We start from the raw sequence: 16,307 nt of genomic DNA, 5'->3' as shown, positions 1-16,307 counted from the left end.
GATTCGTTTCGAAGTTATTAATTCGGAGCGTTATTAATTCAGAGAGCCGCGCAGCGTTTGAAGCTGTGACAAAACGGAGGACGATTCTCGACTGCAACAAGACCAGAGTCCCAGTTAGTGACTTTAATCCACACAAATTGACTCGTGATATTTTAATGGCTTTCAGAGGGGTTAAAAAGCGGACTTACCGCTTCAGAAGAGCAGCGAATCAAAGAGCCACGAGCCATTGAATCGAAGCATTGCTTCAAACTGGAGTCGCGCTGCAGAAACGGTTGATTACAGACGCTGTATTGAAAATAAGCGTAACGGTCCAAAATTATAGTGTAACGGGCCGTAACGCAAGTTTGCGCTAGCTAGAACCCTGGATAATATAAAATGCATTAAAATTGTAATCCTGCGAAGTAATCCCCATTTTTACTAAATATACCTGTAATCTGAATACGTCTTTTTTTCTGTAACTGTAGCGGAATACAGTTATCTTTTTTGTATCCTAATTACGTAACGCCGTTACATGTATTCCGTTACTCCCCAAGCCTGCCCAGGATGAACCACAAGGGGACACACACACACAGATGGTGTGTGTGACAGAAGACAATGGACAAACTATAAAGACAGGCAGAGGACATGACACAGATGTGAACAGAGAGCACACACATACCCAACACCCATTTAGTAATCAAATTATGACCAATAGGAAATGTGCACAAGCATTTAAAAATGCCAGTTCTAAAAACTCACCTAACCGCTGCTCACAGTATTTGAAGCAAGTCACTCACAATTTTCAGTTCAACCAGCTTGTAATTTTTCTGAAATCCTCAACGTGACACCTCCCATCTTCCTTCTACTGCCCTTATCGGGGTGGCCCATGATGAATACACAACACAGCTGTGTTGTGTTGAATCTGCTGGTCCACCGAGTTGACAATCCACCTGCTGTCGCTCACATCACAATTCTTGACTCTCTGCTGTTGTCACCACTCATCTCCTGGATTCCTCGCTAAAATGTGCTTTACACCATCACCTCTATCCATTCGGCAAGAGCCAGCAGGAGCTTGGTATGGTCTAGCTGTAGGGAACATGTTACATGATAACCTGGCTAATACATGAATCACGATCTAGCTGCCCACGGCCTGACTCCAACACTTCAGCTCCTTTTGTTTCACAATAAGCCAGTGACCTCACTTGAGAGAACCTGTACAGGTGGCCCTGTATGCTGGTCACCCAGAAACATCTGTCTCTCCCTTTCCTTCAGTCTGCTCATCCCCAGCCAGTGGCCTGGCTTGCAAAGGGCTCTACAGGTGACCTGTACCCTCGTGGACCAGCACACTAATCACTGTTCAGGTGGCCATGGATACTAGTTGCGCAACTAAAAGAAACTGCACAGTGGCCTATCAAAAATTTATTTTTCACTCTCCAAAGACTGTTCTAACATACTCTGTTCATTACCACATTGGATTCAATTATTAACTTTATTGCTGCCTCCTGGGTCTTAAAAACTGATATTTATGAATGGATAAACTGCACATTTATGATTTATATTACATTTGACTTGATGCACTGTGTTTAATGTGTTCAGGAGAAATGTGTGAATTAGTCATTTCTATTCACTGACCCATGACTGTTATCGTGTCACCTTTGTCTCTTGTCCTTGCTCTGTCAACTCTTTCCTTAGATATTCTAAGCCCAGCAGTAGTCTCAGTGTCAGACTCTGGCCCGCATCAGGTCCGTGTGAACTGGGCTCCTCTGCAGCTGGCTCAGGTCCAGAGATACACGGTGGAGTACAGCACGATTCCAAGTGGGCCACTTCACTCTGTGACACTACAGAACCATCAGACCTCTACCTTACTGACAGGCCTGGAGCCAAGTTCTCAGTACCTGATCACAGTCAGCGCACTGTACATCACCGGAAAAGAAAAGGCCATGTCTGTGAGAGCGTGCACGCAGGAAGGTACCTTTCCATTTGGTTTTTTGTTTGTTTGTATGTAGAGACCCCCTGACATGAGCATGTTTTTGATTCACGCAACAGCACGACCTGTGTCGTGATGATCCCACCCACTATGTTCACAGCTGGATGCCGTTCTTTGTTCTGCTGGCTGCCATGTGCTGGATGCTACGTATATAAAATAATTATTTCGTGGTGGAGTAATCTTTTTTCTGCAAATTGGCCATTAAAAGCTGCTCTAATGACTTCCTGAATCACAGAGGAGGCTGCAGCCGGAGATGTTCGCGCGCGTGCACCTAACAAGCTGCAGAAAGCAGTTTGAGCCGTCTCAAAAGGTAATTATTTGGCTTTTTTACATTGTCATGGCTTGATAAAACAGTTGTGTGTTTTTTAAGATTTTTTGAACATTTCAAAATTCTCTGTGCACAATAGCATGCACCGGCGCCCCTCTGGTGTCCTGTCTGCACCAGTTAAAGACGAGTTTACTCTCCAACATGACACATATCGTGCTGTTGCGTGAATCAAAAACATGCTCGTGTCAGGGCACCTTAAGTCTGTGTTCATAAATATTTAAAAGCAAATAGTAATTGTGTACACAGTGCAGACTTCTCACTCCAGTCTGAGGCTATTTACATTTAAATCAGCTAAACAGAATTACAGCACATTTTTTGTGTCATCCTTTTTAAAAGGGACCAAACCTAAGGGCCCTGTCACACTAGAACGCGAATGCCGTACGAATCACACGAACTGGAAAAATCAGAATTCAAGCTGCATTCGTACGGGACAGACATTCGTACAGCCGTGTATGAATTCCATATGAATACCCAGAATGTGGTACAAAGCCGGCGCAAATGATTTGCAGAATTTGGAGTGCAGCAGCTCCTGAATCCAGGTTGACTACCCAGAGTGCAGGTCGAATGCGGACATAAACCTCCCCCACGAAAAAAATAAAAACAGAACAACATGAGATAATGGCAATGTTAAACCTTACACTGGAGTTCCTATGTCTGAGGAAGCAGTCACAGCCATGTAAATTATAAATCAAATTTTTAAAAATGATTTCAGCAAATGGAAAAGTGACAGAACTGCTATCTGGACACAACGTGTCAATGTCCTGGTTTTCACTTTAACAAATGCTCCTCAGCAAACTCACACAAAGTTGTATGACCCCCAGGATCCTGATTTTAAAGATATTATTCAAAGGAAAATCTACCGGCCTCAGAGGATGTTCATTCAGTTGTTTAATTTTGTAGAAAAAAAAGCAGATCACAGACATGACACAAAACTAAAGTTATTTCAAATGGCAACTTTCTGTCTTTAACACTATAAGAAATCAGGAAAAAAAAATTGTGGCAGTCAGTAACGGTTACTTTTTTTGACCAAGCAGAGGGAAAAAATATGGAATCACTCAATTCTGAGGAAAAAAAAATTATGGAATCATGAAAAACAAAAGAACACTCCACCACATCACTAGTATTTTGTTGCACCACCTCTGGCTTTTATAACAGCTTGTAGTCTCTGAGGCATGGACTTAATGAGTGAAACAGTACTCTTCATCAATCTGGCTCCAGCTTTCTCTGATTGCTGTTGCCACATCAGCTTTGCAGGCTGGAGCCTTGTCATGGACCATTTTCTTCAACTTCCACTAAAGATTTTCAATTGGATTAAGATTCGGACTATTTGCGGACTATTAGCGTTTCTGTATGTAAATCCCATTTCCTTTAGGCGGTTTCTTACAGTTCGGTCACAGACGTTGACTCCAGTTTCCTCCCATTCGTTCCTCATTTGTTTTGTTGTGCATTTTCGATTTTTGAGACATATTGCTTTAAGTTTTCTGTCTTGACGCTTTGATGTCTTCCTTGGTCTACCAGTATGTTTGCCTTTAACAACCTTCCCATGCTGTTTGTATTTGGTCCAGAGTTTAGACACAGCTGACTGAACAACCAACATCTTTTGCAACATTGCGTGATGATTTACCCTCTTTTAAGAGTTTGATAATCCTCTCCTTTGTTTCAATTGACATCTCTCGTGTTGGAGCCATGATTCATGTCAGTCCACTTGGTGCAACAGCTCTCCAAGGTGTGATCACTCCTTTTTAGATGCAGACTAACGAGCAGATCTGATTTGATGCAGGTGTTAGTTTTGGGGATGACAATTTACAGGTTGATTCCATAATTTATTCCTCAGAATTTAGTGAGTCCATATTTTTTTCCCTCTGCTTGGTCTAAAAAAGTAACCATTACTGACTGCCACAATTATTTTTCCTGATTTCTTATAGTGTTTCTTAAAGCCAGAAAGTTGCCATTTGAAATGACTTTAGTTTTGTGTCATGTCTGTGATCTGCTTTTTTTCTACAAAATTAAACAACTTAATGAACATGCTCCGAGGCCGGTAATTCCATAATTATTGCCAGGGGTTGTGTGTGTGTACACACACAGTGTATCTAGAACGTATTCACAGCACTTCACTTTTTCAGTGGATGCTCAGATCAGTAGAAACAGGATGCACCTGGGCTCAATTTTGAGCATCATGGCAAAGGCTGTGAATACTTACGTCTGTGGTGGGCACAGTTCCGATAACCGATAATTATCAAAGATAATGTTTTCATTATTGGATTATCTTTTTAGATAACTTTAAAAGCCATTATTGGATCAATTATCTTGCGATAAATTTAGACCGATAACGTGGTAAATAAAGCTGAACAGTTACAAACATTTATCAAACTTAAAATCAGTTGAGCACCTACCTGTTAAATGTTTCATAGCTGATGTGTAGTTCTACCCTCTGCAAAACAGAAGAGCTGCTTTAAGAAGCCGCTCCATCCTCTGCAGACAAAGGAGAACTGGTCCCAAAAAAAGAAATCAAAACTCATTTTTCTTAACCCCATGCTGATATACGGGCAATATCATCCAAATCATCCAGAGGCATACATTTTTAACTTATGGTTCAACTTTTAACCAAACTAATGTTGGACAAGTTATTTAAATTAATGTCATGTCTGAAGTTTTATAAAGTGAAAATATCAGATATATGTTTTAGTTTTAAAGTAATGCACTAATTTTTAAGGTTTTAGTGTGGATATATGCTGTGCCCAGCAGTGCATTATGGGTAGGATAGGGTTCACGACATGAGAAATGCATTTGAAACACTCTTATTAGGCTGTACGGACAACAGCATTAAACTCTAGTGCCTAAAACTCTCATGAATATATTCTCTGGGTTTATAGACATTGTTATTGTGTCTGCACTTAAATTCCACGCATCTTAAAAGTAGCAGACACGGATTATCTGGAATTTTGTTTTGGCAAGTTTTCAAGGTCTCTGCCATCTACTGGCCAGTAGTGTTCATTCACCCTATTGACATATCCCATAATCCCTTGCGTGCCAGAGAGTCACTGCAGTCAACATAGAGAATCAACACGATGACAGTTGTAAATTAATATTATACTACAAAAATGTGTTTTTTTATGCATTTCGTCATGTTAGTAAGAGACTGCATGCATGATACCCTGAAAACTTGCTAAAACAATTCTAACAAATAATCCGTGTCTGTTACGTTTAATCTACGTGGAATTTAATAAAGGCAAACAGAATTTCAGACATATATATTAGTCTGGAATAAAGAGGACAAATAGTGTTGTAAAGAACAATAATCAAGATGTTAAGGGGGGACGGTTAAAGTACACCGAGATCAGAGCGTCTCAATACAGTTTTCAATGTTACTGAGATCTCGCAGTGCGGCGACCTATCCAAGGTTTTGTGGGATTTGAAACGTCAATAGCGCGAATAGCCAACATTTATGTGTCAAGACAATACTGAGTGCATGTTTTACAATATAATAAAACGTGTGCGCATTCTCTCCACATGCAAAACATTTTGCGATGACACTTCCAGGGCTCTGTAAAAATGCCTGTTTTTACAAATAAAAAATGAATATTTTACAAAAGCACATTTATCTGTAAACACCAACACACGACACACCTCACATTAACATGTTGCTTTACATAATGAAAAAAGGAATATTTTACAAAAGCACATTTATCTGTAAACACAAACACGTCACATTAACGTGTTGCTTTACATAATGAATGACTGAACCAGTCAGTGTTTAGCAGAGGCACATTTTACCCAGAATCCTTTGCGAGCTGTCAAAACCTTACAAAACCTGCAGGGGGCAAGATGTTCAAAGACAGAAGTGTGGGCTCATTGTTTGGGTTTGTTGTCACTTTTGATGCTACCAGAAGCAATCGTGGTGTTAAAACTCAAATTCAGTTTATTAGTAGTTGCAAATGTATGAGACAATACTGGAATTTATCGGTTATCTGTAACTTCTGATACATTTTTGGGTGGTTTATCATTTTATTTTTATCAAAGATAACTTTTCAGTTATCTGATTATCTGTTATCGAAGTTAATTTTTTGGTTATCTGTGCCCAACACTGACTTATGTACATGTGATTTCTTTTCTCTTTTTTTTCAGAAATTTGCAAAAATCTAAAAAAATAAAATTAAATCCAAAAAAGCTTTTTTTTTACATTGTCCTTGTGGGGACTTGTATGTTGAATTTTGAGGGGAAAATTAATTTCATCCATTTTGGAATAAAGCTATAACATAAAACGTGGAAAAAGTGAAGTGCTGTGAATACTTTCCGGATGCACTGGAAAGACAAATGCATGTAATGGAAAGATGGAGCTGCCTGTAGCAGTGATGCAACAGAGCAAAGCAAAAATGCCATTAGTGTAAACACATGCAAGTGCAAGCCAGTTCAGCAGCTCATGAAAAAGGTACAAAGGGTTCAGCCTGAAGAAGTACAACTCAAAAACAGGCTAGATTCCCATAGATGCTTAACAGGCTGCACATATAAATGAATGATTTGGAAAGAGGATTATAAACTCAGTGTCTCCTCACTTGGCATGTCTGAGTTCCAGAATTTGTGCTGTTCGCTGCAAGGCATTTACAGCCAAATTTATGAAGTTTGTTTAGTTACCTTTGGTCCTTTCAAAGGGTGTTGGGGGGAGCATGTGTAGCAGCATTGTTTCTTATGTTGACCATCCTATAAATAGTTTAAAATTAAAACTGAACATCTACGAGGTCTGTCAATAAAGTATAGGTCCTTTTTATTTTTTTCAAAAACTATATGGTCCGCACGTCTTTCATTAAAAAAAATCTCCTTTAACAGTGGAATATCCGGATAAAATGCTGAAACCGACTTCTGAAACTTCTGTTCTCTCGCGACGTCCTGGATCAATAGAGCCTGAAATGTGGAGGTTTTCAGCTTGAAACAGGCTGACGACGGTGCCTGAGAGCGCTGCGCAACGTCTCGCACCGTGGGAAGTCCTTAAAGCGACAGTATCACCTCAAAATCTCTCATCAGCCGTTAAAATTTTCACTGAAAACCAGCTTAATTTTTCGAACCATGTCCACTTCGATGTGTCTCACAGGTTTAGAAAAAATTTTGATCAAACAAAGCGCCAGTCTCTCAGCAACTTTTCAGACAAAGGAATTCCGACGAGGGGCTGGACGACTCCTCCCACAAGGAGTGCTCACAGGCGAATGACGTCACCGACAGGCGTGGAAAAACTCACGCATGCGCACGAGGGTTCAAGCATGTCTGACGTAAAAACATATGAATGAAATCCATATAGTTTTTGAAAAAAATAAAAAGGACCTATACTTTATTGACAGCCCTCGTACATGAACTTTCTTTCCAACTCCTATATGATGTCATAACATTTCAGTAATGCTGTCCAAATATTTATGGACTGGGTTTGTTACCAATTTTTACAGCTACACTCTTGAGCTGTTTTTGATCAGATGGTAATTTCTACACTTCCATGTTTCTCCAAAATAATCTGCTGCAGTGCTGCCAGCTCTGATTGACCTTCGGCTGCGCCCAGTGGAGGAACAGGGTGTGCAGGTCGCATGGCAGGGCCATCAGCAGAATCTAAGAGGCTATTGGCTCAGCTGGGAGAGGGAAACCCCCAGCAGCGTTTCAAAGCCATCCATCTCCTCTGTGTACTTGCCACCCACAACTGTTACAACACAACTTGCTCACCTTTCCCCTGGGAGCCGGGTCTGTGTGGCCCCAGTCTACAGCTCAGGCCGAGGAGACGGGATATGCTGCAATGCAAAAACCAATGCAGGTTAACTGGGCTGAGTATTAAGATTAGTTATTAAAAGTGTTTTTAAGTAATTAAATTCATACATTAGAGAAAATGCACTGCTGGAGAATAATTGACACCACCTTTCTTTTTCTGAGAGATTCCCATCATTGGGTTTATTCCTGAGACTCTGCAGTAGTCTGAAAAACCTGGAAGACTATCCTTCAAATTCTACATCTACTTGATCCTTTTAGTAGGACAGAATTTTATTTTATTAGTCCATTACCCGCACCAGGGTGGGTTTGATTCAGAGGCTGAAATGAAAACTTCATCTTCACCAACAAAGCTATCACCTCCCACCTATCCTGGATTCCAGAGAACTTTTATGGTGTGACTAAAGCTGTCTCAAGAAGAGACAGCTGCTATTACCATTACTATTGCTACGACTGTGCTACTGCTTAGTGCTTATGCTTACTTGCAAAAATGAAGAGGTAAAAAGTTCTAAGGAAAAAAAAGAATAGAAAACTATGATACCCTTTAAGCACACTTGCCAATGATGATGATGCAGCACAAAAGTGTCTTTCCCCTTAACTACTACTACTAAAGTGCTACATTAGCTTATGTCACTCCCCAGATGCCAAAGTACGTGCCATGTTTGGCTCAATTCTACGGTGCCATTTTGACAGGAGAGGGACACACACACACACAGTTGTCTTAGTATTTATACTCAACAAAAATATAAACGCAACACTTTTGGTTTTGCTCCCATTTTGTATGAGATGAACTCAAAGATCTAAAACTTTTTCCACATACACAATATCACCATTTCCCTCAAATACTGTTCACAAACCAGTCTAAATCTGTGATAGTGAGCACTTCTTTGCTGAGATAATCCATCCCACCTCACAGGTGTGCCATATCAAGATGCTGATTAGACACCATGATTAGTGCACAGGTGTGCCTTAGACTGTCCACAATAAAAGGCCACTCTGAAAGGTGCAGTTTTGTTTTATTGGGGGGGGATACCAGTTAGTATCTGGTGTGACCACCATTTGCCTCATGCAGTGCAACACATCTCCTTCGCATAGAGTTGATCAGGTTGTCAATTGTGGCCTGTGGAATGTTGGTCCACTCCTCTTCAATGGCTGTGCGAAGTTGCTGGATATTGGCAGGAACTGGTACACGCTGTCGTATACGTCGGTCCAGAGCATGCCAAACATGCTCAATGGGTGACATGTCCAGTGAGTATGCCGGCCATGCAAGAACTGGGACATTTTCAGTTTCCAAGAATTGTGTACAGATCCTTGCAACATGGGGCCGTGTATTATCCTGCTGCAACATGAGGTGATGTTCTTGGATGGCACAACAATGGGCCTCAGGATCTCGTCACGGTATCTCTGTGCATTCAAAATGCCATCAATAAAATGCACCTGTGTTCTTCGTCCATAACAGACACCTGCCCATACCATAACCCCACCGCCACCATGGGCCACTCGATCCACAACATTGACATCAGAAAACCGCTCACCCACACGACGCCACACACGCTGTCTGCCATCTGCCCTGAACAGTGTGAACCGGGATTCATCCGTGAAGAGAACACCTCTCCAACGTGCCAAACGCCAGCGAATGTGAGCATTTGCCCACTCAAGTCGGTTACGACGACGAACTAGAGTCAGGTCGAGACCCCGATGAGGACGACGAGCTTGCAGATGAGCTTCCCTGAGACGGTTTCTGACAGTTTGTGCCGAAATTCTTTGGTTATGCAAACCGATTGTTTCAGCAGCTGTCCAAGTGGCTGGTCTCAGACGATCTTGGAGGTGAACATGCTGGATGTGGAGGTCCTGGGCTGGTGTGGTTACACGTGGTCTGCGGTTGTGAGGCTGGTTGGATGTACTGCCAAATTCTCTGAAACACCTATGGAGACGGCTTATGGTAGAGAAATGAACATTCAATACACGAGCAACAGCTCTGGTTGACATTCCTGCTGTCAGCATGCCAGTTGCACGCTCCCTCAAATCTTACGACATCTGTGGCATTGTGCTGTGTGATAAAACTGCACCTTTCAGAGTGGCCTTTTATTGTGGGCAGTCTAAGGCACACCTGTGCACTAATCATGGTGTCTAATCAGCATCTTGATATGGCACACCTGTGAGGTGGGATGGATTATCTCAGCAAAGGAGAAGTGCTCACTATCACAGATTTAGACTGGTTTGTGAACAATATTTGAGGGAAATGGTGATATTGTGTATGTGGAAAAAGTTTTAGATCTTTGAGTTCATCTCATACAAAATGGGAGCAAAACCAAAAGTGTTGCATTTATATTTTTGTTGAGTGTAGAAATGCTCATCAAATAACTATCATATATCATATAACTACCAGTATGTTGATCATAAAATGAACATAATTTAGTGTTAATGAAATAAAGCTAACTAAAGTTTAATTTAAAAAAAGAAAGAAAAAATCCAATTGAATCTAAAACTAACTGAATTTTTTTTGGATTGCAGTCTGAAAATTAACTGAAGATATATATATATATATACACACACACACACACACACACACACACACACACACACACACATACATATGCTAGCTAACCGAATTTGAAACCCAAAACTAAGCTAAAAACCTATTTAAGATTAAACTAACTGGCTTATTTGAGCTGGGTGTTACAGAACAAGTCACCCTTCTTGTAATGCCTCAGTGGGCAGCCACAACAGAAGAGGATGGCTAGACTAAGGTAAGCAGTTATCTGTAGAATCAGTTTTTAAAACTTTATTTATATTTTATGTGGTAAATGTGTGCAATTTTAGCTCTGCATGGACATGGTTCATGCAACTGGGTATGTTTAATGTTTTTGCCTTTTCAGTGGAAACAAGAAATGGTTTACTTTGAGTTATTGCCCTGTCCGATAACATTAATTAGCCCATTAGCTTCAGCTTGCTGCAGCAGTGTTCGGACTCTAAAAAAAAATCATCAAGTATAAAAGGCAAAATTTCAACAGAATGTTAAATTCCCAGTAATACTAACTTTATTTCAATAACTGCTGTAGTCCTGATATTTCCACTGTTACTGTTTGATTGCACAATGTAAATATCCAAACTTTCCATAATTAGCATTTCTGTCTTCACACATTCCTCATCAACAACTTCAAATAACTGTTTCGCTCATTCAGTCAGACAAATATCAGTTAATAGCCAATAAAAATATGGTTAAAAATATGTAACCCTTCTTCAAGAAGTCATTTAACACGTGTTATCATAATCTGTCACAGTTTGCAATATCTACATGTAGTCTTTCATAATTTCAGGTGCAAGTCCTTGAATTGCTTGAATGTCCCTGTTCTATGAAACTATCCTCACATTCATATCAGTATCAGAAACACCTCTTATCAGACCCAAATATAAAATTGTGTTGTTTGCTAAGTCTGCTTTCACAAGCTGTGCTTGTTATTTCAGAGAGCTTTGGTTACTGTGTTTGAAAGTAGATGTGTAGTTAAGATAAGCTTCAGACAGTTTCACATTTCAATCCAAAATTTCCTATGTCACTGTGAAACTGGACCCTTTAATACCGTGAAGCTAACATATCAACTGTAGGTTTTACTGCAACAGTTCCTTATTAATAATTATTTAAAGCTTTTTTGAAAACTGTATGACTATCATAATGCTGTCTTATACACATTTGAATTTTCTAACAGTGATTGAAATTGCCCTGTGACAGACTGGTGTCCTGTATACCGTGCCTCATACCCTGACTACTAGGATAGGCTCCAGCACCCCTGTGACCCTTAATTGCAGTAAGTAAGCGGGTGATTGTGAAATTGGGGCCATCATGCATGAGCTGAGGGCCTAAGAAAATTATTACTGGGTCATCAGTGGCTCTGTACATTGGTGCATTCATCTTTCCCTCAATCCTGACTAGTCTCCCAGTTCCTGCCGCTGAAAATCATCTCCACAGCATGATGCTGCCACCAACAGGGATGGTGCCTGGTTTCCTCCAAACATAACGCATGGTATTCACACCAAAGAGTTCATACTTGGTCTCATCAGACCAGAGGATTTTGTTTCTCATGGTCTGAGTGTCCTTCAGGTGCCTTTTGGCAAACTCCAGGCGGGCTGCCATGTACCTTTTATATAGGTGAGGCTTCCATCTGGCCACTCTAGCATACAAGCCTGATTGGTGGATATGCTGCAGAGATGGTTGTCCTCTCTCCACAGAGGAATGCTGGAGCTTTAACAGAGTGACCATCGGTTTCTTGGTCACCTCGCTAACTAAGGCCCTTCTACCCCGATCAGTCAGTTTAGACAAGTGGCCAGCTCTAGGAAGAGTCCTGGTGGATCTGAACTTCTTCCATTTATGGATGATGGAGGCCACTGGAACCTTCAAAGCAGCAGAAATGTTTCTGTATGCTTCTCCAGATCGTGTCTCGGCTTCATGCTTGTGTGGAGAAGCGGATGAGTTATCTTTTAATCATGAGGCAATTACCAGTCATGAATAAACATAAGGCAGACTTCTGATGCCACCCTGAGAATTTCATCCAATGCTGTTGTTAAGTGTGACGTAACGCATCATGTTATTTTCAACATCGGGCTCCAAACAAAAAAGGCACGCTGTCATTAACATTGAGAACTGCACTGAGACGATCTGATCAGGCTACACTTACACCGTTGCACACAGACAACAGCATTAACATCGCAACATAAAACTCTTTGTATATTGTGCCTAAAAGTCTCCGGGATATATTAACTGGGTTTTTAGACATTTTTAGTGCGTTTGTTTTATGTAAAAATGTCAGAAGCTCAGGTTGTTTCTCCGTTATTTTCAATGGGAGTTGTGAGCTGCAATCGCTTCCTGTTCATGTCGTTCGGGGAGAAAGTGAAGTTTGCACTTTAACATCCTGTTTATTTAAATAAATAATTTTTATTAACAGATGTATATTTTACCTGTGCATAATAAAATATGTAAATATGTAGAACCAGACGAATGCGGTTAACGGAGGTGGAGGCGGAGAAGGGAGGGACGGAGGTTTGCGCACACTGTAAACACAAACTAAACTTAAACTGTAAATCCTTAAAAGGATCAAACAGACATAACTTTAATTGTAAACGTGGAGGTCTTTGGACCCGGAAACAGATTTATCACGTGATGTGTTACGTCAGCGCTTAACAACCAGATTAGAATAACTCCAATGTTAGGGACGGCGGTGGAATTGAACCCCAGACTGCTCGCACTAAAGACCAGAACTCTACCAGGTCAGCCAAAGGGAAATTCCCCATTAGCCAAGCTAGCGGGAGCATCTTTCCAATCCAAACTTCATCTTGCTACAGTTGCAAACTAGACAGAGTAGGAGGTTTACTTACAAAACAGAACTTACTTATTTAAAATAATTTATTATACAAACACAGACATCATAAAACATTCAAACATCAATTACAGTCCTCATCTGCAGGTGGCCTCTCTGAACACCAGAGGGCACCATTGCACCACAACTCTGCAAACAGGCCTAATCACCAGGCTGACAACACATCCAGACAGCTAGCAGCAGACGTCAGGGCCGAGCAGCAGACGTCAGGGCCGAGCAACTGACTCATCTCCAGGCAAAGCAGCAGTGACATCTGCAGAGCTCACTCAATTTCCATCATGAACCTGTAACTTTAACAGCATGAACATAAGTGATGCACAAATGTTTGAAGGAGGAACCCAGGCCACCAAAACATACCACTCCATCAGTCCCAGCCAATACAGCACAAGTCGAGGAATCAACACTGCACCAAAGCGTCCAACAGTCACCCGGCATCATCCATGCCAAGCAGTGCACAACCAGCGTCAACTCCCACAGGTCTCTATCAATGAAACCATTCGCATAAGCACCTTAACAGTGCAAACATTACAACACAAACAGCCGTGGCCAGCACCTACCTCCCTTCACAGGAACATGATAGACAAAACATCAAACACCTGCAGCAAACCTCTACAAGCAAGAAAAAGAAGAACAGTCACTGGCCCATTTTATAAGAACACCCTCCTACACTGATTGGCTGAAATCCTATCGCCAACTGAAGATAATTAAGCTCAGTCATACTGCTACACAACCACCAGCTGAGAATCACTAAGATATAAGCTCAATCATACTGCTACACTTGGTTTGTGCTCTGACATGCACTGTCAACTGTGGCACCTTATATATAGACAGGTGTGTGTCTTTCCAAATTATGTCTAACCAACAGAATTTTGCCCCAGGTATTTCCATTAAGCTGTAGAAACATCTCAAGGATGATCAGTGGAAACAGGATGCACCTGAGCACAATTTTGAGCTGCATAGCAAAGGCTGTGAATACTTATGAGTATGTGATTTCTTAGGGATTTTTGTTTGTTGGTTGTTTAAATAAATTTGCAAAAATCTAAAAAACAAAAAACTTTTTTCATATTGTCATTATGGGGAACTGTTTGTAGAATTTTGGAGAAAAAAATGAATTTCCTACATTTTGGAATAAAGTTGTAACACAACAAACAAAATGTGGAAAAAGTGAAGCGCTGTCAATACTTTCCAGATGCACCGTAAACCAACCACTGTGCTAATCTGTGTTGATAGCACCACTGGTATAGCAGCAGTCAACGTATGGTGTAATTCATATTTACCAATGACTTTGTTCTGCCCCCTTCCTCCCTCCAAAAAAGGGGGGCCCAGCTCTCAGTTTGTGAAGCACTGAGCTTTATGATGACAGACTAACATGGTGATCAACATGTACGGTAATTTTTTTTTAACCTTCAGTTTTTCCGATCTTGATGATAAAATTTAGTTTTGTATTACCATTCTCAGCCTGAATCCAGGGAATGTATAAATTCAAAGTTTTTTGTGCATTCACTACTACCGTGGAAGCTTTTTTTGCCCCCACATGGCACACTGACACACTAAAACCACAGTCAGTGTGTTTGAGTGATGCAATAGAGGAAATGTTTTATCTCATTCTGGGTTATTTCAGGCCTCAACAAAATCTGACACTGGATCAACAACCATTGTCTGTAAAGCACTTATAATGTACAATGAAGTACTGTAAAAATGTTTAGTTTAAGAACAAATTAACGTAACATGGTACTAAAATGTATCAGGTGTTTCTAAATAAATGTGTTTCTTGTCCATTAAATGACGATAACAAATAATTCTCTTGGAAAAGTGTGTTTTCTGAAACTGATTAAACATTAGACTTCTTCTATGGATATACTATAATATGCTTGTACCACCATCTAGGGGTTGATTGCTGCAAACAAAACATGAACTGCAAAAGTGGAACAAATTATTTTGATTTTGTTCGCTGTGGCTTTTTTAAATCAAGTACATGCATAACCTTTTTTTTTTTTTTTTTTTTTTCATTGAGTAATGATGGGTTACTGGGGAGGCGGTTGTCTAAAGATTAGAGAAGTAGGATTGTGACCATAAGACCATGGGTTCAATTTCCCAATCAGACAAGAATATCAGTGTGGTGCCCTTGAGTTAAGGGCTTTAATTGCCTTAATTACCAAATTGCTCTCGGGGTGCAATGATACTGACAGTTGTGTGTGTGAATGGGTGAACCTGAGATATCATTCTGAAGCACTATGAGAGCCTGCAACAGTTTGAATATGTATTGATTAGTCATAACACTGTGACCACCTGTGTAGGTCCCTCTTTTGCCACCAAGACAGCCCTGACCCATCATGGTATGGACTTCTCTACACCTCTGAAGGAGTGTGGTGGTATATGGCACCAAGACATTAGCAGCACATTCCTTCAATCCTGTAAGATGTGAGGTGGGGTCTCCGTGGAGCTGACATGTTTTTCTAGCACATCCCACAGATGATCAGTTGGCTTGATCACTGATTTTCCTTCCTTGGATTACTTTTGGTAGGCACTGATGCTGACAGATCGGGGCCAATACACAAGAGCTGCAGTTTTGGAGGTCCACCAGCCCAGTTGTCTAGCCATCACAACTGGGCCATTTTTAGTTACTCAAATCTTTGTGCATCCCCATTTTTTCCTGCATCCAGCACATCAACTTTGAGATCAAAATGTTAATTGCGGCCTCATATATCCCACCCACTAACAGCGCCATTGTAATGAGGTAATCAATGTTATTCACTTCACATGTTAGTGATCAGAATGTTATCAGTGACCTCTTTTCAGTGATCATACAGTCTCAAGGTGCTGGACTTCAGGAGGAACTCTCCATACCATTTGTCTCTTATTGTGGCCTTCTTGTTATCCCAGCAGATGTCTTGGATCTTAG

General features: G+C 40.8%; 1 protein-coding gene across 1 annotated transcript in view; it reads left to right on the top strand.

Moving 5' to 3' along the window:
- Positions 1–8,841, top strand: part of LOC117506886 (von Willebrand factor A domain-containing protein 1-like) — a 100,255-nt gene extending 91,414 nt beyond the window's left edge. The window contains exons 6-8 of the mRNA XM_034166552.1: positions 1,672–1,947; positions 7,801–8,082; positions 8,201–8,841. Of these exons, the coding sequence (XP_034022443.1) occupies positions 1,672–1,947; positions 7,801–8,082; positions 8,201–8,226 (584 nt within the window). The 3' untranslated portion in view covers positions 8,227–8,841. The remainder of the gene's footprint in view (positions 1–1,671; positions 1,948–7,800; positions 8,083–8,200) is intronic.
- The last annotated feature ends 7,466 nt before the right edge of the window (positions 8,842–16,307 follow it).

This window comes from Thalassophryne amazonica, chromosome 3, assembly GCF_902500255.1.
Source record: "Thalassophryne amazonica chromosome 3, fThaAma1.1, whole genome shotgun sequence".
In the NCBI taxonomy this organism is placed as follows: domain Eukaryota; kingdom Metazoa; phylum Chordata; class Actinopteri; order Batrachoidiformes; family Batrachoididae; genus Thalassophryne; species Thalassophryne amazonica.
The sequence above is the reverse complement of the archived record's forward strand: the minus strand, read 5'-3'. Positions and strand labels throughout refer to the sequence as shown.